Source organism: Mesocricetus auratus, unplaced genomic scaffold, assembly GCF_017639785.1.
Source record: "Mesocricetus auratus isolate SY011 unplaced genomic scaffold, BCM_Maur_2.0 Super-Scaffold_100014, whole genome shotgun sequence".
NCBI lineage: Eukaryota > Metazoa > Chordata > Mammalia > Rodentia > Cricetidae > Mesocricetus > Mesocricetus auratus.
The window spans coordinates 41655013-41677720 of NW_024429197.1; the positions used below are offsets into that span (position 1 = coordinate 41655013).

General features: G+C 41.0%; 1 protein-coding gene across 6 annotated transcripts in view; it reads right to left on the reverse strand.

Moving 5' to 3' along the window:
- Nfia (nuclear factor I A) overlaps positions 1-22708 on the reverse strand; it is a 341159-nt gene that overhangs the window by 104725 nt on the left and 213726 nt on the right. For all 6 annotated transcript variants that reach the window (XM_040757137.1, XM_040757136.1, XM_005074314.4 and 3 more), the window contains one exon: positions 13258-13332. In XM_040757137.1, the coding sequence (XP_040613071.1) occupies positions 13258-13332 (75 nt within the window). The remainder of the gene's footprint in view (positions 1-13257; positions 13333-22708) is intronic.

A 22708-nucleotide genomic window follows, 5' to 3' on the forward strand; every position in this document is an offset into this window, starting at 1 on the left:
ATAGTACCTTAAGTGACTATGGAGTCAGAAGACACGAAGGAATAGAGCAATTTCTAAGGATGTGCACGGAATTGACTAGTAGCAATGACTCAATCTCAAGCATAGTTGTCATGTAAAAACAGTTCTTTACTAAGATATGGAAAACTGTAAACCAAACACCTTGTCTCAGTAACAGGCTTTAATAAAAGAGGGGCCTTTAGTCCATCTTGACAATAGTGTAAACAGATTTCCACTCAATAATGTTGCTAGTCGTTCTACCATTTGCTTTTGTATTCAATTTATTTGCATAATTTCATATTTTCTTCCACAATATTTTATGTATGAAATGGGCCATTATGCCGGATGGCCCCTGCCACTCATCATTACCCTAGCTGCTTGACAAATAATAATAATAATGACAGGTGCTCTTAAGGCTTTGTGCCTCCTGGAGCCTACAGTCATGTCTTGGTAACTAGAGAGAATGAAAAGGCCCGCCAGTGTCAAATGTGTGAATTTAGATTTCCTTCACACATTTGGTGGAGTTGAGGCCTTGTCTTGGTGGGAAAGCTTCCTCAGCCCTGAGCATGGGGGAAAAGGTGAGATCCTCCTGCAGCTGGACGCTGTAAGCAGAGTAAGTATGAGTGGCACGGCCTGACCTGGACTGAGTGGGGGAACTCCAAGGCATCTATACAATGGTGGACACTGGCACTTCCACGGAACACTTCATGTACTGTGTGATCTATCATAGGAAAATATCGTTTCCCTCTGTTATCTTTAAAAATAACAAGGGAGCCAGAATATGTGAAGGAAGGAGCATGCATATGTAAAGATAGTTCACTACCACTAAACAGATTTTAAAAAATAACTCCGCCCACATACACATTCCTAACGTGCCCTGTATTGACTTCCTGTGACCCATGTAGTTTGCAGTAGTGGATAGCCTGGTCCAAAGTGCTCAATGGACTCATGGTGAGAGATTTCAGAGACTGGCAAACAAACACATCTAAAATTTTAAAACATTTCTGAATCTGAAATGAGAACAAGCCTCTCAACCTGGGTTAAATAATCCTAACAATGCAGAGACCCACACTGTGCTTTCCATAAGAGGTCCTTGTACACACATGTTCCCATCACTGTCCAGGCTTACAGCCCATACTACAGGTAAGGTCACCTTGTGACCAGCAAGGAGAAGGTCTCATACCTAAGTGCAGGCTTCTTGTCACAATGTCACTATCACAAGCACAGCACCCTCGGAGCCTTTGATAAGCAACGAAGACAGAAGAGCAGAAGGAAACTGCGTGTAGACTTTTGGAGACCTCAGGAGACCACATGTCTAGGAAGTACTCTATCCATGTATCATAATAACTATGATAAACATGCAAGACTGGCCCCCATAGTTACCATCATCATCATCATACTCTTAATGCGGTTTTTCACGGGCCAGCAGCTAGGCTAAGATCCTTAAGCCTCTCCTCCCATTTAATCCTCACAGTGCCACTAGGAAGGAACCGAGGCACAAAGAGATGGAACGACTTCCCCAAGTCATGAAGACAGATCAGACCCCCTGACCTTAAGTCATCCATATCCCAGAACTGTCTCTGTGCCTCTACACAGCTCGCCACCCTTTGTGTAGACAGTTGAAGATCAATAAATATACTCCGAATTAAGGACATAGTTATCATCCCCATTTACCTCTCTCAGCTTGGAGCAAAAATGAAAGCGTATGCTATAAATATGCATAAGCAGAGAGGAAGAGGCCCCTGTTTCTTAAGCAATACTGCAATTACTCTAGCCTAAGCATCTTGGTCACCATGGAGTTTTTCTCAAAAGGTTGAACTTTGGAAACTGTGTCTTCAGATGTTATTTCTAAGTCATGCATCTTCCCTTCCCCCTCTTCCCTGTCATGAGTAGAACGTACTCTGTGTCATTTCTTAATAAATGGTTTGCTATTAAGGCATCATTATAGTAATGTGGGCTATTGGAAGAAAGGGGTTACTTCAGTAGCCAACCCTCTTGATGACCTGCTCTTCTGTACACATTAGCAGTTGGAGAGGGCTGTGGTTATTGAACTTCTGCCATCCACCAGAGACAATCTGCTCAGGGTTGCATTGCTGGAAAGAGAGGACTATGGGAAAAAATTCTACCCAAATTTCCAGGCTCCTCTTCCTGGGAGATGATGGTGCCGAGTTTATGGCTTGTTCGACAGGAATTGACAAGAAGCATTATCAGAATATCTGCCCATGTGTCCAGCCTACAGTTAAAGGCACACAGGCTGCATTTCATGGGACACAGTGTGTATTTAAAGAGCCCCTTTGGTACTTTAGGCATTGCTTCAGAAGCTTAAAAACAGTGGACCAGACATGAAAACATCTGCCCTTGAGAGGCTTACTTTTGAGGGAGCAGACATCACAGCTGACCTTCTCTCGGATCTGAATGCTCCATCTCCAACATTCACAAAGGTGGGGGGAACCAAAGGAATATGGGCCACAGATCCCTTCCAAAGGCTATGAGGACTCAGCATGCAATTTCTAACTTGCAAAATAACTATGAAAAATTAAGACATCTTTTTTCTTTCAATTGTATGATCAAAAACACTCCCAGAGAGTTTGGAGCTTACACTGTAGACTGGGGGCTGGGGATTCCAACAATAGCACACAGTTCTACGCTGGAACAATTTCATGTTGTTTTGCATTCCATTGGCAAAGGTCCTATAAGAAAGTCCATGTCACTGCCACAAAAGGAGCGAACATGGGAAAATACTTGTTCTTCCTTCCATCAAAGGCTCAGTTGTAAGACACACAATGCTATGAAAACTGGCGAATCTGGAATCATCGTTAAAGGAAATTAACTTGGAAAGTAATTTATGGCAAGAAAATCCAACTCCTTTGTTATCTCCCTTTTACTGTAATATGTTTCCTGAACACTGCCTAAAAGAGAGGGCTTTTAGAAAGAAAAAAATAAGTATAGTAAAATTAACTCATTTTATCAATTTGTGTTCTCTGCCGGAGTTTCCTGACTGTGGCTATGAAGGGCTGTAAAACTGATGAATTTGCATGGAAAAAGAAACCAGTGTAAGTAATTTGTGTAAGAGGTAACACGGACATAGACTGCTATAATTCAGACGCCCTGCAGATAGCAGACTGCTGCAGTGTGAGCAGTTACAGGCTAGAAAAATGACCACACTGCAGTCAGTCTGACTTGAATGGAAATCAATCATAAAGGTACTTTCTCTGCAGCTTCTACACCACAGTCTTCAGCAACTCCTTTGCCAAGCAGATTTCTGGTCTGTAAACCCTGTGCTGATCTCCCCTTTCTACCCCTGCTTTTAAAGGCATGGCCAGATGCAGGCTGGGAGTAAGGTTTTTCAAACAGGAACATAAAAGGAAGGCACTGAACTAAAACATGGATTTCCCTCTATGTGAAATGAGCTTGCCTGCTATTAAAAGACTTAAGCAATGCTTTTTCTGAAATGTAGTGCTAGGTGCCAAAAGCCAGCAGAATGCTTCTAACCCCACAAAGGCAGTTGCTAGCACAGACCACCTCATCCACACAGCCATGCCTTGCAGACATAAGTTAAGGAACACGTGTGTGTGTGTGTGTGTGTGTGTGTGTGTGTGTGTGTGTGTGTGTGTGTTTGTGTGTGTAGGTAGGTATGAGCAAAAAGAAAGAGAGATATAAGTACAATTTTTTAATGAAAGATGTTTCAATTTTATAAAAATAGGCTGAATTCACTGATATTCCATTCTGAATCATGAAGGTTTGTTTACCTTTAAAAGATAACTATTGAAAGATTAATTTGTAAGTATTCCTACTCAGGCACTTTTGTGCATATGGTTAAGTCTTGTGCAGAAATTAAGTCTTAATCCTCTATGGAGGATGAGCTATCTCCTACTTATTTACATATCCCTCTTAACACACAGCATAGGTCATTTCACAGATTATATATGTAACAAATGTTTACCGAATTGAACTAAAATTGTATGAGCATGCCAATGAAAACAGCAAAGGATTTTTATTATGTGCCAGATATGTATATAAAATATATAATTTTATCCTATATTACTCCTAGGGAATATATTAACATTATTCTCTTTTTCAAATGAGAAAACAAATGGTGATGTTTAGCAAAGTGCTCAGGGATAGCACAGGGCTTTGATGCCAGGTATTTCTAGATATCTGCCTAAAAATACGGGGCGCCACATGGCTGTTCTCCTTGTCTTTGCTGTCTCATGATCACTGGGGAGATGTGCTTCATGAGACAAGCTATCACCGTAAGTAGCAGGGCTTTCATGTCCTCTTCATACTTCTCCAGGCATTCAGCATAAGGAGCTGTAGCCAGTGCTCTCCTCAATGCTGCAGCATCTCACACTTGGTGCAGGAGAGTGGCCACGGAGCAGTGAATGATGCTGACTGATCTCTTGCATTAGTGGCTTCTGCCTTTGGGACTGGAATTGATTTTCTGCATTTTAGAGCATCATCTTGTCTTAGCTTTTGGTGGAAGTCAGATGTGGTACCCGTTTAGTATAAGATACAGCCTCAGCCATGGGATTCAGTCTTCTTGACAGGGGATGGATTTGATGGCATAAAAGTTCTTTTTACCACAATGATCTATAAACCATGGAAGGGCTTCTACATATAAGCTCCTTCCCCAGGAGTACCCTGGTACTGACCATTAGCTGTATCAACAGAGTCTCTTCTTAATTACACACTGATTGCTTGTCTACAAAACAACAACAACTGAATCATTTTCAGCAAGAACACCTTAATTTTTCCTCTTCCACTTACGAAGCTTAACTATATAGTCCTATTAGTCATATATTGGACGGCTCAGCTTAGCATCTGATATGTATTGCGACTTTTCTGAGTATGCTCAGTCTCATTCCAGACATGCCTACAGGCTGCCAACAACAGTCTTTCCAATCCATGAGGGTTAGATACAATCAGATATTCTAAGCCAAATATCAATACATTTTGGGTCTTCATTGTGGGGCAAAAAGGATTGTTATCAGGCTTTTGGAAATCACAAGAAGGCCCTTTAGCTCCCCCGTGTTTCTCACTGGATATTAGTATCTGTTCTTCAAAGTGAGGCCCATGAGCAAATAAAGACTTATTAAAGGGAACATTATCAGTAGTGATCTCCTGAATTTTTGCTCATAAATAGTAGCATATTTTAAATACTATAGAATTAAATATTACTTAAAATGCAGATATGGTTAACCCATTCATGGCTGACCACTTACAACTTGCAACATGCCAGGGTCAGAATGGGGATTTTTGAACACCCTGTTACCCATTAAACACCCATTAGCTACCCGGAATGCTGCAGAAAGGTAGACACTGGTTAAAAACCATGAGGATTAAGAATGTTCCAGATAGATGAATAAGAACAGTACTGGTATGTTCTTATTCTGTCACAGTTAACAGAAAAGTAAGCACTATAATGATTGGAATGACCAATTATCAGGATTCTAAAACTGCTCACTCTTAATTATACACATGTGCATATTTTTAAATAAAATGTCCGACAGTGGTCAACTCAAGGATCAGCTCAAGAACATGAAGCAGGTGATCAAGGGCAAAGGCTTAATTCAGTAATGATCGTAGTAATTGCTGCCAGTAATTCAACATCAGGTATCCTCTTATTTTACCTCTGCCATGTTCCTGAGAGGTATCACCATTTTAGCCCTCAGATTTATGTTTAGCCTATAGCCAGGACTTTAATTTTTATGAAATTAATGATTATAACCTGTGAGGGGAACACAGGCAAGCAGCATTATAAATACTGACCAAAGTCCTGTAGCTATTAAGTTTTAAACTTTTATCCCTAATATAAATTTTAAGCTACTTGTGGTACCACACAGCCGTTTTGAACATGAATAGTCTGTGCTAAACATAGAAAGTATAAAGCAGAAGTGACTTGGAAAAGATTAGCAATTGATGGACCTACAAATAGAGACAACTACAACAAATTAGAATTTACATCAAGGTATTATGTGCATTTCTTTTCCCAAGGTCCAGTGTCTATCATAAAAGCACTTAGAATCTGGTAAACTTAACTGAAGCTTCAGCTAAGGATGGAGAACTATTCAGCCACGTACTCCAAATGAGTCAAAGAAAAAAAAACTGTATGACAAAGCATTCTTCAGAAATAATCCAATTTTAACATTTATTTTTAAATTGTATTGAATTATCCTGGAGGAAATCTGTTAAGCCAGACATAGTGCTTTTTTTTCCCTATGTGTGGCAACATTTATTATTTTCTCTCTATGTGGGGACTTGATTAAAACTAGAAAATGAAGAATTTGCAATGCTGTAATATGTTTAGAATAAAGTAGCTTAGGCTTGAAAAAAATTAAGGGACTGATCAGCATCTCACATTATGTAACTTATTTAACAGGGCTTCTTTCAAAGCTGCATTTCGGATGTAGACATGCTCTTTTAAAAGGCTTTCCAATCTATTGTCTACTACACACCATACCTTCCTTCCAGAAGGGGTGCTTCTGGCTTCTTCGCATAAGATGTGTGATGTTCATTTTAAAATTACTAGTAGAGCCTGCTATTGACCATCTAATTATGCCAAGTTCCATTTATAAACATAGCTAACCACTAAGTTTATGGAGACTTTTTGTGCGGCTTTAATAGGATATTGATCGAGAGCATAGTTTGAGTGGCCTGCCATTGAATTGTGTAATGGCAGACAAAGGCAAGGTCATAGCGACTGTTTGTGCTGGGGCTGCAGTCTGGTTTTTATCATCATCTTTTTGTTTCTTCCTTTAATGCTAAAACCCAAATGGTTTCTCTCAAATGAAGGCCTTGCTTAAGAATATAAATTATTAAAAAAATAATTTCTATGCCATGGTCATTGTTATTGTGTGTCTTCACAGAGAAAGCCAACAGGCTGCCTGCTCAGACAAGTTTCTAAGTTACCCTGCTTCAGTAAAGATAGGAAGAACTGAAACTATTTAAGTGTTGACTCCCAAAGGTTGGGGTACCAGAGACTCCTCATTTGAGGTCCACTTCTTTAGTCTTTCCATGTAAGAACGATTAATGTTTTCAAGTTGTAGCTTATTCCTACCAAAGTCTCATTTTCCTACTGTGCCTCACAGCTAGTTAATTCTGCTTCAGTATTTGTGCCACGTCAGGTCAGACCCCGATCAATGGTTCTTATAAAGCTTCTGGCCTGAACCCGTGTGCACGGGTGAGGGCAATGGAAGCCACACCAAGGACTTGAAAAAGAAGTTTAAAAACGAACTGTATCTGGAACTCCATCATAATTTCTGTGTGAGAATATCAACAGTTCACATTCCCAAGGCAGGAAACAGCCACTAGGGTGCCACCTCATGCCAGGCTGAGGCACAGGCCTGTTCCATTCACTGCCACTCTCCATTGACAAACAACTCAGGAACCCCGAAGTCCACCGGGCGGCCAGGCTTTGTGGCAGAGCCAGGGCAATTCATCTGCTGGACTTTAATAGATTCTGCAGCCATGCAGCAGGAACCAGGGCACAGGCTGAGTAGCTGAGAGTGATTTTCACACCCAAAGATTCTAAGGCCAGTCACAGTGTGCTGAGAATCCTGGCTTTGCAGAATTCCAGGGCTGTGAAGTCATCCCGAGCCACGAAGTTTACTTAACCCTTGCAGCCGGTTTGGGTGTACAAACCACGATGGCGCTCAGAGCCGACAGACCAGAGGCACAATGGGCTGTGTGTATCTGTGGTTTTACGCTTTCCCTCTGAGGCCTTTAAGGTTTCAGAGTCACTCCAGCAACCTCAAGGAAAAGAGTCAGCACTTTAGAAGGAAATGAGCAGTAGTGGAGTTTGGAGCTGAACTTTTGGAGTTCACACCAGGAGGGACGTTTGGCAGCCTCAGAGCACATACTTTGAGGAAATGCTGGCAGAAAATAAACAGGAATGGGCTTGACAGAGAGTCCTTGAAGCAGCCACGCTCAGCAGCCAGCAGAATGGGCTCTCCATGGCAGCTCATGGGAGGGGCCTGTCTGAAAATGCCTGTAGAGGCTTTGTATAATGAAGAGCCATCTCAACAGATGGCTCCTGTCCCCTCCTTCATGGGATTATGCTAAAACAACCTCAGTGACTCGGAACCATGGTCGCTCCCGGGAGCCTCTGCCTTGTACCGAATTCTTCCTTTTCTCTGGCCCAGCGTGCAGGGGTCTGTGTTTTCTCCCTCTTGTGGAACAAGGTAATAAATAACGAGAAGTGCTTTCAGATGGTCCTGCCACGTGTGGAGACAGGCAACAGAACAAATCCATACTTTCGGCTACAGTACTTCCTCTGCTACAGTTCACAAACATTAGGTGATAATGCCAAAAATTAAAGGGTGTGGGCAGGAGGCAAGGAGGAGGGAGTTCATGGGTGACTGCAGATCCTATGGGCCAGTTGGAGTCCCAGTCCGGCAGTTCCTTGCCTCTGATCCAGGCATTTATGACTGTCTAGTCTAACTCTCACTTAGGAATTTGTGAAGCTGAGTTTCTGTCATTGCCACCTTGAAGGTGGCACTATCCCAAACAACAAAATCAGCATGTAGTTATTGCAGTGACTTTTCATTTGCAAACACTGAAATAGCATTAGCCACTCTGCTCCGGTTAAAGCCTCACTAGTATCCTGGGGGAAGTAAATATTTTTACGATCAAATTTAGAAGGTTAACACAAGGTATCTGGAGAAAGAAGCCCTTCGATGCAAGAGAACCATTTCTGAGTAATATGCAGTGTCCACGCTGTGTGTGGTCACAACTAGCTGTGACTGTGATGAAGAAAAAAAAAAAAAAGAAACCAAAACCAAAACCAAACAGGTCAGGCTGGATCACCAAGGAAGAAATTCAGAGGGAATAAGGAACTCTGTCATGGGGCCAGGAAAATAACCACACCACATGAGCCACAAAACAACAGAGTGATCCAGGAGGTGTGTGGAGTGTGCACAGGTGTAGCCCAGTGTTCTTAGGGCAGTGAGATGATCCTGTGTGATACATAATAGCAGACACGTGCTGTTATAACTTTATGGAGACTCTCAGAATGTATAACAGGAACAGAAGCACAAGAGGAAACCCTAATGCGAACTCTAGACTTCAGTTAATAATTGTGTGTCAATATTGGCTCACATATAGGAAGAATTGTATCAAACTACCCAAAGTCATTAATAACAGGCAAAATGGTTAGAGATGGGACATAAGGGACTCTGGTTTGCTAACTGAAAATTATAAACCTAAAAACCGCTCTATGTTTTTTTTTTTCCCTAGGACTGGTAATATAGCTAATTGGTAAGGGACTTATCTAGTATGTTGAGACTCTGGGTTCAATATACAGCATCACCAGAATTAAAAATATGAAGTCTACTAATTGAAAACAAACCATACTGAAAATAGATCTAGGGAAAATATAATTGTATACTTTATTCAATTTTGTATTATAGTAATCTTTTAAAGATTCAGTAAAGATATATCTCCTCAAGAAATGATTAATCAATCAAAGCCCAGAATCCTTTGGTCTATTTTACTTTATGATGGAGTTACAGAAGTAATCACAACAAAGGCTTGCAGGAGCAAGATGCTCAATGTCTTTGAATACCACAGCATCCTCCATCTATGAGAAGGGACACTGGCCCAGCCATAGAAGCACCAAGTGAAGCAGTGCCCGCATGTCTAGTCCAAAACACAAGGTATGTACTTGGTAAAGTCTCATTCATATGATTTTTCATATTCAAATTGAATTGAACAATACAGGGCTAACATCCTGGCTAACACTGCCAGTTTATTTCTATGTCAAGGATGAAGAATGCTCCTCAGTCCCACTTAGCTGCAAAAATTCCCCTGCATTCCTAAAACAGGGGCTCAGCACTCCCCATGTGGGTATGGGAAGAGAAGGGCCAACACATTTCTGGGGAATGAACTCGCCTTCTTTATGCAGCTTGGATGATATGCTCTGCTGGGTAGTTTTTGTCAACCTGACACAAACCAGGAAGAGGGAACCTCAATTGAGGAACTGTCTCCATCAGATTGGTCTGTGGACATGTCTATGGGGCACTTTATTGATTAATGATTGATGTGGGTGGGCCAAGCCCACTGTGAGAGGTATCACCCTTGGGCAAGTATTCCTGGACTGTGTAAGAAAGCAGGCAGAGCAAGCCAGTAAGCAGCATTCCTCTGTGGTCTGTGGTTCAGTTCCTGCCTCCAGCTTCCTGCTTTGACTTCCTTTGATGATGAAGTGTGACCTGGAAGCAAATAAACCCTTCCTTCCCTTAAGTTTCTTTCTTTTTTTTAAACCAGTTCCTGTCTTTTTATTTATTCATACACAACTGCTTGTCCTCTGGTTTGTTGAAGCAGTAAGTCAGACAACACTTGCCACAGTAAGTTTCTTTTGGTCAGTGTTTATCACAGGAATAGAAACCTACCTATGGCATATGCCTTTGAGAAAGATGTTTGGGTTGAGAAACAGAGCTTGAGGATCCCTCTTGCAGTAGCCTAGGGGGATCTATAAAACAAACCTTGACAAACCTAGATTAAAGATCTACAAGGAAGAGGGGTCTCTAGCATACAGTTGACCAGTTTGGCCTGAAGCCATGGTTTAGCTGATGCAGCCCAGTCCTACTCTTGCCAAACAGTTGCAGTCAGCACAAGGCCATGTGTGAGTGAGTCCTGGAGCGATTGCACAGCAGTGTGCAGAATCGGGAAGCAACGAGAAGCTGAAGGATGCTCACAATGCCAGGCCTTTGCGAACCAGCCCCCTACACAGGCACAGGAAACAGTCCAAGACATTCTGCAAACTTAGCCCCAAGGGCAGGCATCCCCTCTGGCAGTCTTGAAGGAACATGTAGAATTCACTTGGCAATCATGCTGCCTTAGACTGAGTGGAGGGCTAATCAATCTTGGCTATAAGACCTGAAAGGAAAATAAGGGAAGGGAGGAAGGGAGAGATGCCAGGGATGTTTCTGAGCTGTCTGGCCTCTTACAACCCCCAGACCTTGGAACTCTGCTGGTAATGAAGACTAATGCAAGATCTGAGCAGCCAAGGCAGAATGAAACGGGCTAGAGCTCTAATATTAGAGTAAAAAGGATTTTTTTAAATCAAGGCTATGCTTAGATCTCAATAAATATACTTCCCTCTAATGCTGCTATGACTGATACATTCTGATAAAACATACTCTTTGTATGCTATTATTAGTAAGAGTATAAGAAAAATGTAGAATATTGACCACTTTTAATATATGTGTATTGTTATCTGTCTATGACCAGATCAAGCATGTACATGTCTTCCTGTTCAGCAAAGCCATCTAGCTCCCAATTGGCTGGTACTTTGTACACCTTTAATAATATAGCCACAGGATCTCCATTGCAGGTCACCACCTGCTACTTCTACTGCCTCCCCTTGAGGATTCCATTACTACCCAGAGGTACCTCACCACCAACGGCAGCCTCTTTGACTGCCAGAATTCTAGCATGCATAGTCGCTTTTCCATTACTTAACCTTCCTGGTCTTAAACAGAGAAGTTTCTCAAACTCCCCAGAGTTAGTCTCAGAGTATAGATTGTAGCCACATCAAGGCTAGCTGAACCATTTACTCAGTGTTTAATTTTGAATAAAAGACTTCAACTAGCCGGGCGGTGGTGGCGCACGCCTTTAATCCCAGCACTCGGGAGGCAGAGGCAGGCGGATCTCTGTGAGTTCGAGGCCAGGCTGGACAGACAGCCTCCAAAACAATACAGAGAAACCCTGTCTTGCAAAAACCAAAAAAAAAAAAAAAAAAAAAGACTTCAACTAGATAAATGATCCTTAGGATCACCCGTAACCTTAGAGTTTGTTACATGGATTAAATGATGCACTCTTCTCCAAGGCCCGTCAGAGTACTTAACAAACAATAAATGTTCAGAAACTGCTGGGTTTTCCTTCAGGCCCACGTCATAGTCTATCCTTTGGACCCTCAATCTTCTTCCAGTCTATGATGACTGAAACAAGAGCTGAGAGAATCTAGCCTTGGAAGATCAGGCTGGCCTGGCTTTTCTGACATCTGTTAGGGCCAACTGGTACCTGGGCATCCTTGCAAGCCTATGACACATACATCAGGGCCTACAAACTCTGTTTGCTTCCATAAAGGGTTTGATGCCACTTGGAAGTCATGTTTAATAATGTAAACTTGCCTACCTTTAGTATACTGAAGTAGGCAGAGGATATAGGAGTAAATTTTTAATATTTATGTTTAATTTCACTTTTTATTAAATTTATTCATTTATTTTACATCCTGACTGCAGTTTCCCCTCTCTCTTTTCTTCCCCTTCTCCCCCCCATCTCTCCCCACCCCACCCCCATCCACTCCTCCTCTGCTTCTATTCAGAAAGGGGCAGGCCTTCTATGGGTATCAACAAAGCATGGCATATCAAATTGAGGTAGGACTAAGCTCCTCTCCTTGTATTAAGGCTGGGCAAGGTAACCCAGTATGAGGAATAGGTTCCCCCCCAAACCAGCCAAAGCATTAGGGACAGCCCTTGTTCCCATTGCTAAGGGTCCCACAAGTAGACCAAACTACACAGCTGTCACACATATGTAGACGGTCTGGGTTGGTGACACGCAGGCTCCCTGGCTGTTGTTTCAGACTCTGTGAACTCCCATGAGCCCCAGGTTAGTTGTTTCTTTGGGTTCCCTTGTAATTTCACTTTTAAATTGAGACAGAGAGCAGACAGTTACTTTAGGAATGCTTTTAAAACAGAGATGTTCTGGAGGGAGGGCAAATGTACATCTCGAGGTGGGGAAAGAAGAGACAGAAACTTAAGACAGACAGACTTCCATGCTTCTTGGACTATTATGCCATCGCAAACATACAATCAATGGGCCTTTGATCAACAAAACTGGGTGGTGGCACATGCTCTTCAGTCACTGCTGCAATTGTTATCGACAAGCTGGTAATGACCACGCTGTAATGTGCCACTCAAACTGAGAGCATTAGCATTGCTTAAAGGTCAGAAACAAAGTCTCCTAAAAGCAGAGTTCCTTAGAAATCAGAGGAAAGATTCAGGATCTTTTAAAGCCAAGTTCACACTATGTACCCAGGTCTATCGGGGACATTCCGTATTGGTCCTCACCACAATTGTCTCACATTAAAATACTTAATTATTCCTAGCTTACAAACACTGACTTTTAAACAAACTCAGTGGGATAGTTCCTCTAAGGAGAAGAATAAAAAAGCAGTTTTTTTTCTGAAAGTGTTAATGCCCTATGAGAGGAAACACAAACTGAAGGCAAATTTGGAGCAAATCAAAGTAAAACTATACTTACTTTGTGACACTCTTACTAGCTCGGTCACACTGAAAACACCTGATGTGACAAAACTGTCCTGGAAGCCCAAATGTCCTGTGGAAACAAAATCAGAAGAAAACCAAGTGTCATAAATAGAAACTGCTCGACAACACAAGTATAAATACTCATCACCTTATGATTAAGTACGTGAGGTCTAAGTGCAGACTCAGCCCCCTCGGTGCTCCTGTGGGAGGGGGCACAGTCATCTGGTAACAGAGACAGCTTTTGGGTTGAGTCTGGAGGCTGTGGAAAAGTTTTGAAACAACAGCTGGGTGATTTTTGAGATGCTTAAAAAAATCAACAGGAAATCTGCGACAAAAGACAATTGAAAAACAAAGAAAGAAGACAGGTGACCCCCCGAGGCTTAGCAATGGGAACCCAGCATCTCTGGGAATCAACCAGGACAGCTAAGCTCTACAATGGTTTGAAACATTCATCACAAGAATATCTGATTGGGTTTAGTCGCCTGTTTACTTAAATCAAATGAAGTTAAAAGATATGCCCTTCTTTTCTAGATGTCTTACAGAGGGAACTCTGGAAGAGCCAGACAGGAAATGCAAATTCATTCTTTGAAATATGGAAACAAATCATTTTATACAAACACACACATTCATATTTGTTTAGAGAAAAATGGTTTTGTGTTGGTTGATTTTTTTATAAAATACATATAAATGGTTCAAAATTGTTTCAACTTTAAATTATGTGTTTGCTTAATTTTAGTTAGATATAACCGATTTTCTCTAAATGGCAAGGGGTGTGCAGTGTAATATAGGTGGTTTCCATTGCTGCGCCTACAGTTTTCATTCTGTGTCTTACAAGGCATATTCTACTTGAGAGATTTGCTTGTAAAGTCAGCTTAATCTTTACCTGCTTTAAGTGTGAAGCACTGGAGCAAGGGTTAGCTGAAGAGATTAAAAAAAAACCAACCTGTTCTTTACAATAAGACATATACCTTAAATTCAGCTTAAGAAAATGGACCAATCTGAACATAAAGCAACCCATTTTTATGCATGCTGCATAAAATCTAAATCGCGTACATTGCTGAGGGGAGGAAAATGCATGTACTCCAGTGCACACATACCAGAAAATTTATCAGACATGTACAGAAGGGACCATGCTCTAGAGGGTCATTAGCAGAGCTATGAGTTCTTTTGGTTACATCAGTTTTGAATAAGGAAGGATTTTACTGAGTCTTACAATTTTCAGTTAATTATGACATATCATAATTAATCTATGGTACTAAAAATAGTTCTAAACTTTAAGATATATACCAATCATATATATATATTCAAAATGAAATGGCAAAATTCACCTTGAACATTCTTAAGAATTTCTACTTATCAAAGCGACCTATAGACAGGTATGTCTAGGGCATCTTACTTAGTGAGTGCTGGAGGTGCTGTCTCTCCGACTGAGAGAATTGAGAAGCAAAAACTTTAGCAAATAAACAAAAATATTCTCTTAATGAGGTCTTGTCAAAACAGGTCATAACATTTCTTTTCTACTGGGCACCATTAAGACCACGTTTACCCCACAGACCATAACAAAGGAAATCCGCTACAATGTGCACGAATGTAGACTCAATGTACACTACATCCAGAAAACCACAGCTGAATGGGAAGTGTAGCTCTTGCTCATCTCTCTTTGTCCCACAAGTTATGGGCTTACACTTGCTTCAATATCAAACCCTGAAAGCCTGTATTTTCAGGAAAGACTCATAAGGATTTCTGAACTAAGTAATAGAAACATAGACCTGCCTCCTTAATTCTGCCACCCATTTTGGGTCTAAGTTCAAGACTAGTTTGAGTTTGATGGAAGGACTTGGGAAGAAGGCAATCTTCGTCATCACTCACTGAGCAAACAAATTTGTGGAAGCTAGATTCATGCTTAGTTTGTTCACCACTGGAATCTTTATGCCTCAAGGCAGCTAGTGAATACTGGTGAATAAAGAGATGACTGAATCTTTAAAACAGAGATGCTGAGATCTTTTCCTTGGGCCCTCCTGGATTCCGAACTTCAAAACCAAGCATCTATTGGACATGCTATCCTAGACATCTCACAGCGTAGCCTAGGTTCCAACACATCCCAAGTCTTTAGTTTTCTATGTTTTGTGTCATCCTCACTCTGGCATTATACAATTACCTTATCCCATGGGTCCCCATTGATTGGGTTTCTAGTATACATTGTTCCACCTCTCATGGTTCTAGTTTTCCCAAGGTTGAGGTTGAAGGTATCCCCAGTTCTCACTACCATGATGGGGAGTAACCATCTGCTGTCTACTGCCCACTTACTCGTTTGGCACCCTCATCAATCTGCTCTTTAATCTGAAGCCAGGCAGATCTGACCATTCACTCTCTTATAACACTTACCCAGAAGCTACCATGTGCCACGCACGGTGCTGGATCTACGGTCCCTAATTTCAGAGAATTTGCAGTTTAGTCACAGAGGCACATCAAAGGGTTTAAAGCAGGTTATTAGAAAAAAAAGTATAAATAGTCTAGGTGACACAAAGGCAACACACAGCAAGAACATTAGAAAGGATGGGGAGGGAAAACCTATTCCTAAAAGGCGCTGTCTGAAAGGTATTGAGAAAACAGCTAGGACAGAGAGTGATGAGCTATTTGGCAGGTATACCAAGGCTCCAGGGTAGGACAGCAGCAAGTACAGAGGAGGCCAATGTCTGCAGTGCACACTGTCCCATCAGAAACCCTGTAAGAGTCCCACAGGTGTAGTAGCACCAACATCTTATGGCTTTGTCACTTCCCACCTGTCCTTCTTGACCGAGTCTCTTGTCATTTCTATCAACCATCTGCCCCAGCTGACCTCACTTCTCGAAGGACATCTTTCTCTGTTTTTAATACTGGCCAGCTGTGCTGTGTATGGCTCTAACATAGCAACTGACGCCCACAATGGCCAGTTTCTCACGTTGCGTGTGCCTCCTTTGAGCTGGCAGTGCCTATTCTGGGTCATTGTTGCTCCAGCTCGAGGGAAGGTATCTGGCAAGCAGTTGGTACTCCAGGGAGACCCTAAGTAAATAGAACTCAAACTGACCTCATTTTTAAATAAAAAAGTCACAGAATTTGTTTGTTTCTCACTTTTTTTTGTAATAAGGTTGAACTAAACCAAGCACTGGAAAACTAAACCATTCAAATACAGCTAAGCCATCCGTACATATTCCTTCCACACTGAACAGGACTGGCACAGGAAAAACAACCCACTTTCTGCTAGAGAGGGTGCCATTGGTTTCTGTGCTGAGAAATGCCTGGCTGTGCAATGGCTGCCATTCTGGTCCACTGTCAGGGGACAGCAAACAAAAGCAGAGTCAAAGGACAGAGGTATTTCAGTGGACATTGACACCTGCGCCCAAGAAATCTAGTCTCACACTTAAACTAGGATCATGGTGACTGAGAACATCACTGCAAAAATAATTTCACCCTTCTATCAGTGGCCTACTGTCTTGGGATAAAGTGGAAGGGGAATGCACGTGAATGGGTGTAGGCAAGGCATAAATATGTAAACAAAGAGTGTAAATATTTCACATGCTCCCACTCTGCTTCACAGTATACCTGAATTATCAGACAGATTTTTATTTATAACTTGTCCCTGACAGACAGAAAGGCTGTGTAAACACTCTATTTAACTTCAAGTGGGTAGTTTTATTCCTTCACTAGGTATTTGGAAACCCGCTGGTGAACTCTGCTAGGTGACAGCAATAAGACAGGAAACCTAAGAAAAAATGGAAAAAGTGAGACGGCGGACATAATTACTAAGCAATTCCAGCAGATTAATCTTTCATTCTCACACACAGAGAGTCATAAAAATGACTTGCAGGGAAATCACACTGATTAGGTTGCTCTACATTATTGCAAGGTGAGGGAAAAGGGGAAACAAAAACACAAAGTAAAGTCTGATAGCTTGCAATACAGATGTTGTTAATGATACAGATCTCTGTGAACTCTGGAACTGAGGAAACCTAGTCAACTCCGGAAACGCTTTGAGATTTCCATTTTGAGCAGGGCCTCTTAGAATGATGGGAAAACATGGACCATGGTAACCTTGACATGAATGATGCAGTGTTACCCTGCTCGATGGCCTAGATCTAAGTCTGGAACAACTGTATGGGAGAGTGAAATAGGGACAGGTTTTGTTACGTTTTATATAAAACAGCTAAAATGTTTCTTCACTGAAGTTCGCTCAATGAATTCACCAGTAGAGCATAGTTTCCATACTTGGGAGTCAGACATTCTCAGCGGGGAGGGAGGAACCTCTCTGGAACAGCAGAATGTAAAGAGATGTACTTTTTAAGTACTCAGAAAAGGCCATTTGCTTTACCTCAACAATATCAGCAATTATCAAGGAAACTGTCAATCTCTGGACACCAAATCACATTTCATGGGAAGACTGGACATCTATCTACCTTTGATTGTTAAGGCAGGAAAGGAAAAGCTAGATTTGCTGAGATGTGGTAACCCACTGAACTGCCTATAGTTTGGGGAAGAGATCCAGGAACAAGACATTGTGAGGGCTGGCCATCAAAAGAAGCTGAGTGTCTCCACATAGCGAAGTTTGTATCTAAGGAGGATATGGATAAGACTTAGACAAGACTAGGTGTTTTTCATGTTCAGATACCAAGGCTATGTCTGACCTGAATTTTCAGATCTCGTCTGGTTATGGATGTAGGCTGACTGTAGTGCACAGCCAGTTTCATTAAGCGATGCTTTCCATTCTCTCCTTAGTAATTGAGTCTCCACCATAAGTAAACCACAGCCTTTCCAGGCAGTGGTCCTCGGCCACTGAGAAGGAAAAAGGTCCCTTATTCTCACCCTATCTTATTCTAGCACTAGTCTGGGTGTCTTGGGATGTGCAGTCACTGTACTTTCTCCTCAGAGGTCACTAGTTCCCTAACTCCTCCCTGAAGTCCATTTCCTCCTTCTGTGTACTGAACAAGATTGTGAGTGCTCGAGGGATACAGTTCCATGTATTTCATACGTGCTCAATAAATAAGGCAAAGTTAAACTTGACTTTGCCCAAAAGGTCTAAAATCAATAACGCAAAGTTATGAAGGGTTTTGTTGGACTTGTCTTATGTCACTAGCCTCCAACCTCGTTGACATCATCTCTGCACTCTTGCTAATAAGCCAGAAGGGCATTGTTGTAGCCTACGAAGTTACACTGCCAAAGGCCCCAGCACAATCCCATTCTCTCTGTGCAGTATTTGGTCAGTGACTTAGATGATCTTATTTGGTGGGCATCTATTGCAGCATATAAATTACTGTTATTTTTGACACTTCAATAGTTACTTTTGTACTCAATCTGAATATCTCAGAAAACAGATCTTTTAGGACTTAAATGGAGGTATTTACTTCTTTGGGTTCAATAAACCAAATTCTAAGTTTAGACTAATTTGTGTTATATGATGACTAAATTATTTGCCATTCATTGGAGAAATCTGTGATATTTCTGGTTTCTGTAACAATTCCTTGTATTATAAACATGAAGAATTTCTAGAGACATAATAATGATATAACACATATTATTTTGCCTTGAGAGTAACTATATGGTAGTTAAACAAATATCAGTAGCATTTAATTAAACTAAATTTGATTGTCTGATGATTTCAAATCATTTGTTTGAGTTATAAGTGACTGAATAATTAAGGAAAGGACCACATTTATTAACAAAACATCTAAAATTCAGAGTAATTTTTTTAACTTGTTGGCATATGTCTGTGAACATTAGATGTATGACATCATGAAATAACCGGGATGTGGGAGGAACCATCGAGGCCACCTACTAGTTGAGTGAACAATACCGTGTTTTAACAAAGATATTTAGATCAATAAAAGTCAAGTTTTTTTTAAACAATCCATTAAGTATGTGTTTCTTCCCATACATTTCCAAATATCTCAATTTTGCCCTTTGGTAAAGGCAGAATAAATCGCTCTCTCTACCACCCTACTAAACTTCAAATATCTGAGGATGATATCTCAAGACAGTTCCCCTCCTCCAGGCTGAAAATCCTTCCATTCAGTGTTTTGTTTTGTTATTTTTTTTAATGATAGTAAATTAACTTCCCTGTCTCCCCTAAACATTTTGACCACAACAGAAACGGGTGTTTTACAAGTGGAGACGTGTGTAAGAACAGAGAAATATTAATTTGGGGGACTATGTTTTCAAATATGCAAATGAAATATAAATAATTGGAGAAAAATTTACATCAACTAAGTATAAAGAAGCATACTTAGCATAGAAGAAGCATTAGTTTACACATTTGATTATTTAAAAAATTATTTTTGATGCTTTTAAATTAACTTAGTTTTGAACTAAAAGGGGGACTTGGATCAACCTTACTGCTTTCGTGTTCTAAATCAAAGCTGTTACTGTTACATGGACAGTAACAACTAGTAATTGACAAATGGCTGGAACTATTTGTAATAACTCCAGCTTCTACTACGAACCCTTGCATATATTAGGGAAAAATAAGGAAATTTATTCCCTGAATACATCTGAAACTGATTATCTTAAATGAAACAGACATGGAACTGGATCACCCGAGGGCTACCCCGGTTCATGGGTGTAAAACAGCAGAAAACCTTCATGGCCCATCACCCTGCCTTTCCTTTTTAGGTCTAATTCATGTGGCTGTGAAACCATTAGCAGAGCTCAGCTCACTAACCCAGCATAAGACACGGGCAATGACAAGGAGGGACGCTGACCAGCAGCTAGGTGCCAATTTTAAGACACTCAAAACTGATTTTGGTTCACTAAGCATGGAAAGAAAATCATTGATGAACTGAAGCAATACATCGTTAAAAAATGCTTTCAATTACGTTTCCAAGGCTACAGAGGAAAGCCAACCTTAAGAGCTATTTTATATATAGGGATGTGTAGTTTTCCAAATTCCAAACATTAGTTAATACTTAAGATCACAAAGAGCTTCTGTTGTTTAGACATTTTGCTTTGTGCAATTCTTACAATAATTATTCTATCATTAATGCCACAATTCGTGGGTGTTTTTTTCAATCACAGAGTCTATATTTTACATTTCTGCAGAAAGTATTGCAGGTTACAGATTGTGTAGGTCACAATACTTTGAAGTTTTCTGGTCTAGCACAAGCACAAAGTATTTTAGTGGTACCAGATACTTCTTTGTGAAATATAACAGAATGAATTAGACTGTTCAGGCCACATCGGGTAAGTACAATGAAGGAACACTTTTTAAGACTTTAAAGTCATGTAATGCAATTCTAGGCTGGATTTTTCTTGTTAAGAAGAAGTAGAATGGGAGTGATTGGAAGAGAAAGGGGCCAATATTTGACAACAGAAATCAGCATAACCTTTTAACTGCAGCAGCCATGGGTGACTGCCCTTCGACCTTGGAAGATTATGTGGGATTTCAATGACAACAGCTGGAAGTGAGCATGTGTGAATAGAGTACAGATCTGAGGCCTGGTACAAAAGGCTGCACAATCTGGGCCCAGATCACAGTGCTGATTAGAAATTGTTTCCTGGTCCAGGCTTAATAGAGTGTGAGCAAGAAAGTTGGTGAGGTTTTATTTTTTTTCAAGTTTTCTTTTAATTGTTTTTTTTTCCCAAGCAAGCAATCATTGGTGGATTTCATCATCCTCCATTTTCTTCCCCAGCTGTGCGATTCACATTCTCATAAGAAACAGGCCCACAGAGACATGGCAAAACTTTTTTTTCTTTTTACACACTACATTTCAAAGAGAACACATCTTGAAGTTTAATAATGCTTTCCTTGAGTGCTGAAATGATCTCTACTCTGGACATTTCATTGGGAATCATCACAGAGAGAGAGGCGGCGGGCACTTGTGCACTCGTGCGCGTGGGGGCACACACACACAGAGACACACACACTCATGCATGCACAGACACACACACGCGCGCACGTGCATGCACACATGCAGATACACACACACAAACACACACACACACAAACACACACACACACACACACACACACACTGTGGCAGCTGTGGCAGTGGTGGTGGGGATTAGGAACTATCACTTTGTCATCAGCAGTGTAGAACATATTGCATGTCCTCATTCAGTACATGTGGATGAATGAACATCATCTATCCTAATTTTTTTTCTTGGCATGCAGACTCCTGCTACTGTGTGTGTACTTCATGATTTCACCCTTTTCTTTACCTTACTTCATTAATATGTTAGTAATGTTAAGTCTGTAGGTTTGCTTACTCAACAAGGACATAAGAAAAGATGAATCCAAAAGAGGTTAACCTAGCTTGGTAGATGCAGGGATAATGGCTCGGAGACATGGTCACTTTAATCCATGAAACCCTCGTCCCTTGTGCTAAAACAGATATGCTGACGCGGGTGCACTTTCACTTCTCAATGCTCCGAAACCACCAAAATGATGCCACATGATTACTGAAAGGACACGGCGCTATGACTCATTTATGCTGTTTTGGTTTTACAGTGCACTCTATCTTACCTTCCACTGCTCTGTATTTTGCTGATTACTCTTGTTGCAACTTCAAGTTAGCAATTACTTGGCTTCAGAAGAGGTGGCCTTGCAGCTATGCAAACAATTACCTGTGTTTGGCAAAACCAACCTGGTTGAATGGTATGGAACAAACAGAAGCTGGTGCCTCCGTCTTCCAACTCAGACACGGGCATCTGCCCACACCTTTCTATAGCAACTGTACATGTTCTTTTAAATGAGCCATGGGACAGAGTGTTTTTCAGAACAGACCAAATCCATTTACTGTTTCAAAATTCTATAAACAGAGTATTAAGGAATTCAATCCCCAGAGCAACTATATGGGTGTTGGCCTTAGTCTCATGGGAGTGCCTGCCAAACTCACATATTTGTACAACTATCGGTTTATACTGTCCTTTGCAGCTCTCAGAGAAGGAAGGGCCACTGTGTGCGATCTCAGTTCACTTTAGGACTGAGTCTGGCTGGTGACAGGTACACATGATAAATGTTCCAGAAGGCTGACCTAATTTCCGTTGAAGTGAGTGTTTTGCTAAGAACATTCCCTCAAAGTGTCAGCTTGCAACAGAGTCCCAAACCTGCCAGTGTCTGTTACCATTGCTTGTGAAACTTTACTTAAAGTGAAGTTAATTTTGCCTTTCTCAGTGAACTTCCCCAGAATTAGCTTTAAATCTAACCATGTTTTAAGCCCAATTTCAGATGCGTAATTATCAAACATGCTAAATGTGATGTTAGTTGTTTGTGATTAGAAAAAAACCAACTCCTTGGCTAAATGTAAATTGGGATAGACCTGAAATATATTTGTCTTTTTCTGCACAGGAGGATCCATATGGCAAAATGCTCATTCATTTTGCCATTCAAAAATTATGTTTGCATGGTATTAATTACACATAGTGAAGTCAAAGCACCATGGTTGTTAGAATCCTGAATTATACCAAAGTTTAATTTC